The sequence below is a fragment of the Miscanthus floridulus genome, chromosome 19 (genome assembly GCF_019320115.1).
Source record: "Miscanthus floridulus cultivar M001 chromosome 19, ASM1932011v1, whole genome shotgun sequence".
Classification (NCBI taxonomy): domain Eukaryota; kingdom Viridiplantae; phylum Streptophyta; class Magnoliopsida; order Poales; family Poaceae; genus Miscanthus; species Miscanthus floridulus.
In genome coordinates this window covers 25,760,966-25,766,965 of record NC_089598.1, presented here as the reverse complement: position 1 = coordinate 25,766,965, position 6,000 = coordinate 25,760,966, and the positions used below count along the sequence as shown (strand labels likewise).

At 56.7% G+C, this 6,000-nt stretch overlaps 1 protein-coding gene across 1 annotated transcript; it reads left to right on the top strand.

Moving 5' to 3' along the window:
- The first annotated feature begins 562 nt into the window (after positions 1–562).
- LOC136528162 (RING-H2 finger protein ATL60-like) lies at positions 563–1,850 on the top strand. Its single transcript, XM_066521084.1, has one exon. The coding sequence runs from the start codon at positions 563–565 to the stop codon at positions 1,622–1,624; it is 1,062 nt and encodes a 353-aa protein (XP_066377181.1). The 3' UTR covers positions 1,625–1,850.
- The last annotated feature ends 4,150 nt before the right edge of the window (positions 1,851–6,000 follow it).

Sequence of the window (6,000 nt, the reverse complement as noted above, 5' to 3'; positions counted from 1 at the left end):
GTCACCCCGGCGCCGCGGCACGGCAGACCTTCCGGTTTCTGCAGGCCGCGGCGCGGCGCCCGCCAGTTGGATGGTTCTGCGAGGTCGCCGCCGCCGCCGCGGTTCGGGGCAGCCGAGCCCGAACGCCCAGCAGAGCAGAAGGGGGGCGGCAGAGCAGTCAAAACAGACTGGGGCGACCCGCGACCGGGGCGTTGTCTCGTTCCGCGCCCCCAACCACTAGTTGACAAAGTCCGCCACGCATCCCCGGATCCTCTGCGCCAGGTAGGCAGGTGGGTAGGGCATGCCGTGGCCCACTCGCCGCATGCTGCGCCGCAGAGGATCCCACCATTGCCACGACGCCCAGCCGCCGTGGCCTCACCACCCTCACCTTCAAATACGCAGAGTGGCCGTTCCTTGCAGCTCGCCGTTCGCTCCTCTCATCAGTCTCTTCTCGTGTCCAGCCGTCGTCTCCTCTTCGCTTCTCTCATCAGCGGCGGCGTCAGCCAGCCAAGATCGAAACAAAGCACCGGCAGGCACCGCGAGAAGCTCGCTCGTTCCTTGGAGCCAGCTGCCACTGCCAGCCATGATCCCCACGACGTCCTCGGTCTCTTCGTCCTCGTCGGCGGCGCCCACCGCGGGCGCGCCGCCGGTGTTGCCCAGCCCCAGCGGAAGCGGCAGCGACGGGATGTTCCCGGGCTCGGCCAGCTTGGGGCAGCAGCAGCTGGCCATCAGCAACGGGGTGCTCCTCGCCGCGGTCATCTTCCTCTTCATGGTCGTCGTCTTCGTCTTCCTGCTCTACCTCTACGCCAAGCGCTACCTGGGCGCCAACCCGCTCCTGGCGCCGACCTCGCCGTCCTCGCGGTTCCTCTTCGTCGAGTCGTCCCCGTTCCCGCAGCGCGGCCTGCCCGCCTCCGTCCTGCGCTCCCTCCCCGTCACCGTCTACGCCGGCGCCGGCTCCCCCGGCGGCAGGGACAAGGACGCGCTGGAGTGCGCGGTGTGCCTGTCCGAGGTGGCCGACGGCGAGAAGGTGCGGACGCTGCCCAAGTGCGGGCACGGGTTCCACGTGGAGTGCATCGACATGTGGTTCCACTCCCACGACACCTGCCCGCTCTGCCGCGCCCCCGTCGGCGCCGCCGGCGACCTCAACGCGCTGCCGCGGGAGGAGCCCTCGGGCGCGTCGCTGGAGTTCCCCGTGTTCCCCACCAACGTCCTCTTCTGGGGCACCCACGACGAGGTCACCAACGCCGGCCTCGCCACGCCCCCACCCCCGCCGCAGCCCGTCGCCAGCGCCAGCGCCGCGTCCGCCAGCTCCTCGGCCTCCTCCGGGCTCAGGAAGGAGAAGCTGGTCATCGACATCCCCATGCGGCCCGTGGCCCTGAACACGCCGCCCATGAACTCCCCGCTGCCGGCGAGCCGGATGCCCGGCGGAACCGCCGACGAGATGCGGTCCCCGGTCTCCGCCAGGCTGCGGTCGCTGCGCCGGCTGCTGAGCAGAGGCAAGCAGGCCGTGGTCGGCACCTCCTCCTACAGCCCGAGCCCGCGCGACGGCGCCGGTGACATCGAGCAGGGGCTCGCCGGAGCCGAAGCCGCCCGCCCGCCGAAGACGCCCAAGACGCCGAAGACGCCTCCGTCGTCGGCGAACTGATCCAGATCCCCTAAGCTCCGGGACGCATTTGGCTCCACTCGCCAATCACCGGAGCGCGCACATGCATTCATTCTTTCCTTCTTTCCCCCTGTTCTTTACTCTTCTTGATTCGAAAAAAAAAAGATTTTTTTTGGTAAAAAATTCCTGTGTAAACAGAGGAAAAGACTGATGTTGATTGGTTGTTGTTGGGGAGGATAAATGGTGAATTTGTTCATATGTTAATCAAGAGACTTTTCTTGAATTTTTTACTTTGTTGGCTTGTCTCGTGAGGATGTTTCCTTGCTTGCTACGAGGAGGTGCATGTGTTCCACTTGAATACGTGTTCCTCTTGTTTGAGAAACTGGCAGTACTGCAATACAAGGTGCGAGGAACACTAGGTCACTCGTTGCTGCCACTCACAAACTACCGTCCTCAGACCGTCTCCAATAAAGAAGTCATATGGCCACCTAAATCTAAAATAGATAGGCAGAGATATAAAATTAATACATATACAACTTTTAACAGAGTATCTATATGAAAGATTAATTTTTGGTTATCTGAGAGGCACAATCTAAATATAGATGTTCTCTCTGTTGAAAACATATTTGCAGAAAGAGTTTTTTTTTTTTGTCTTAGTTGTTGAAAAAAATATCGAATATGTATTAAATCTTTTGCATGTAGTGCTATCCAAAAGACGAATATATCTTATATTTTAGGTATTTTAGGTAGCCTAAGGAGGAGTCAGGATCATGACACTAGGGCCTTGTTTAGATCACCTCTAAATTCTAAGTTTTTTCACTCTCTCTCCATCACATCAATTTTTAGCCGCTTGCATGAAGCATTAAATGTAGGTAAAAAAATAATTAATTGCACAGTTTAGTTGAAAATCACGAGATGAATCTTTTGAGCTTAGTTGGTCCACGATTGGACAATATTTACCAAATAAGACGAAAATGCTACTATTCATCGAGTTGCAATTTTTTGCAATCTAAACATGGCCTAGAAATGATCTAACTGCACGGCAGGAAACTGAAAAAGGTGATTGTCGACGGAAAGCCGGAAAGGTAGAAGAACGAATGGAAATGTGCCTAACAAAGTGGAAATTCAACTGTAGACTGACCGGAGTAGGGGACAAGGTCTACGCGTTTCAGGCAAAGAGTTCGTTCCAGCTGACGAAAACTTGTTCCTGCAGGGCCCAGCGGTCCCATGTCGCGTTGCCGTCTGAGATCGTCACATCCCTTCACCCAATCGTGAGGCCTGAAGTTCGTTTCCGTGAAGCCACTCTCCTCCTTGTCCGATCCGGTGCAGTCCCGTTACATCTCCGGTCGGTCGTCGGTTGCCGATCAAACACGGCGCCGCGTCCGCCGGCGCGTCGAGCCTGACACCAACGGCGGCTCGCGGGCATGCGGAATACTACAAGCTTTGACCCGCCCTCCCCGTTCTCCATAAATTAAGCAGCAATTGACTTGAAACCGCATGCATGCCCCTTGTGCCTTGTCCTTGACACCTTGTGTTTCGTAGCAGCAGCCAGCAGTCGCCGGTCAGTCAACCACGTGTGAGAGGCGCCGGGAGTGTATATAAAAGTACGCAGGCATGTCGCGCGGCCGTGCGAATGCGCGGTGAAGTCATGGTGGCGGCCAATGGGTCGCTCGCACGATCAGAGGATTCAGGACAAGGTCGCGTCACCTTGCCAACTTGCCGTTGCCGAGCGCGCGGCGGGCTACTGCGAAGTTTCTTGGGCGCAAGTCAGTCGCGGTCTCCGTCGCAGGAACAGGAACAGGAACAGGAACAGGAACAGGTCGTCGGAGCCTGCCGGAAGCCGGATGGCAGCAGGGGAAGCGAACAGACTGATGATTGGGCGTGATTGTTTTAGACTTTTAATATGTGTTTAAAGAATGCAGGTGCGCGAATCTGAGGGGAGTCAGGGGACGGGGAGTTGGCTGCACGAAATTGGGGCGAGGAAACCGTGTCATGGCCTCACGTCAGACGAGCTAGCTGCCGCGGGTCTTGCAGTTGCAGCCGGTAGCGCTGCGTGCTTGCGTGCGTCAGCCACCGCACCTCATCTCACCTACCCGGCTAACCCCGGCGCTGTGAGTGTAAACCGGGCGACGAAATTCTCTCGCCGAGATAGTTTTATCGCGGCGGCTTTGGAGGGGGCTGGGCGGAGAGGTTAGGCGGGCCGTTGACGAACGTGGCCGGACGGCGAGGTTGGGTTCCGGGGCGGTTACTGTGCCCGTGCGTGCGTCGACCGTGGTAATAGCTGGTCAGCGAACACGTGTTTCCCGGGGGGGTTAATGAAGCACACCGCGAAGCGAAGGGTAGAGAGGCATCCGGGACTCCGGCGGGCCGCTCGGTCACGGTCGCACGCATAGACAGTAGGCAAAGTGAGGTGGCGTGAGCGTAGTAACTGCGGAGCGGCCACGCCCCTAGTATGGCGTGATGGTGCGTGGCGTGCGGCCCGGCGCGCTGGTCTCGCGGCGTCGCCCGCGGCTGGGGAGTAGGAGGGACTTGGAGGCGGACGTGCGGCGGCCGGGCCCGTGCCCGTGGAGAGAATTCCTTAGTTATACTGGAAAAATGGGTCGTTTCGCTCTGAAATTTTCTTCGTTCCCTATTTGACACTCACTTCAACTTTCGTTCCTAATTTGACACTGCCGTCAAATCCGTTAGCTAACGGTGTTAACTGGCCGTTAAAAAGACGTTTTTGCCCCTAGAAAAAAAAACGGCGAAGCAAATTTGAGAGAAAAAAAACATGCGCCTTTTTTTTAGCTGGGCGCATGCATCAGAGGCGGGCGCAGGTTTTTTTCCTCTCAAATTTGCTTCGCCGTTTTTTTCTAGGGGCAAAAACGTCTTTTTAACGGCCAGTTAACACCGTTAGCTAACGGATTTGACAGCAGTGTCAAATTAGGAACGAAAGTTGAAGTAAGTGTCAAATAGGGAACGAAGAAAGTTTTAGGGCCAAAAAAAAAAGAACGACTCATTTTTCCAGTGTCAAATAAAGAATTCTCTCATGCCCGTGCGTGCGGCGCGGCACGTCCACTGTCCGGCAGAGTGAGTGGGACTCCCGGGATTGCGCATTTGCGGCTGCGGCTGCGGCGGACAACAACAACAGCGTCGCGCGCCCGCGCGGGGTGGACCGGGTGCGGTCTGGACTCCGGACTCCGGAGACGCGGGCAACTCGGCTGCGTGGGGGCGCGCTCGGCCAGTCGGCCCCGTAGTCGTAGTAGACGGGCCGCTCGGGATTCCTGATAAAGGCCCAAATTGGCGTACGGGTTTGCAGGCCGACCACGGCTTATGGAGATGGACTATTGTACTCTCTCTCTTTTTCTTTCGGAGTCCGGACGGACGTCCACGTTCAGAGTTCCAGACGCCCGCGCTTGCACCACAGTCCTGCACCTGCACTCCGCGTACCGCTTAACCCCATCTGCGCCTCGCCCGACCCATCCCATCGCGCCCCCTCCGGCAGCTGCAGTAGGCGGGGCACAAAAACTCGTAGAAACACGTGAAAATGCTTGAAAATCATTGCAAATATACGCAACGTCTAGATAAAAACACATATACAGCATCCAGATAAACACACTTACAACGTACATATGAAAAACAAATGAAACATTGATAACAGACGTTTGCAACATACGTGTATAACCATTACAACATATGCAACATCCATACGAAACACTTGCAACATACCTCTGAAACAATTGAAACACTTGAAACATATGCTTGCAGCATGCGATGCATCCCCGTGCGGCCTCCTCCGCCGTTTGTAGCGGATCGCCGCAGCCGTAGCAGGAGGTGAGGCCGGAGGAGTACCGCGCCGGTGCCCGGCCCTGTTGGCGTTGTCGGGCGCGAGAACCCGCGTGGCGCCCTCAGTGGGCAGCTAATGGCCAAGGAAGCGGTCTCCACACGTTGGTGCGGCGGTGTGCATGCCGTTAGGCAGCACGGGTGATGGAGCAGGAGCAGCGCCAAGGGAGGTCCGGTGGGTGTGGGGGCTTGGGTGGTGGAGGTGGCGGCGGTAGGTTTTTTGGGGAAGGAGAGGAAGGGAACACCATGGATCGGACGATGACCGTTGACGGTGGAGCAGAGGAGAGCAGGGGAGGTTTCTCAGTCTCATTTTCCTTATTCGGCGGGCGCAGCGAAGGGACGGACACGGTCACCGTAATAAAACAATATTTATTGCATGCAGAAGTTGCCAATGATTCTGCTACTCCCTTAGTACGTTTATAGAGTTCAAAAATTTATTACACCTTCAATAACATTTGAGTTTTCAATCTAGATTGGCTAGGTGAATGGATGGCATTCCATTCAGCGGATTAATAAAAATGATAAGAGTGTGCATTTCCATTTAAATAGCACGGAGACATGCAATGAAAACACCATTGCCATACATGGTACACGGA

Excerpts from the sequence above, each read along its gene's own strand:
- LOC136528162 (XM_066521084.1), top strand. The coding sequence starts at position 563 with ATGATCCCCACGACGTCCTCGGTCTCTTCGTCCTCGTCGGCGGCGCCC.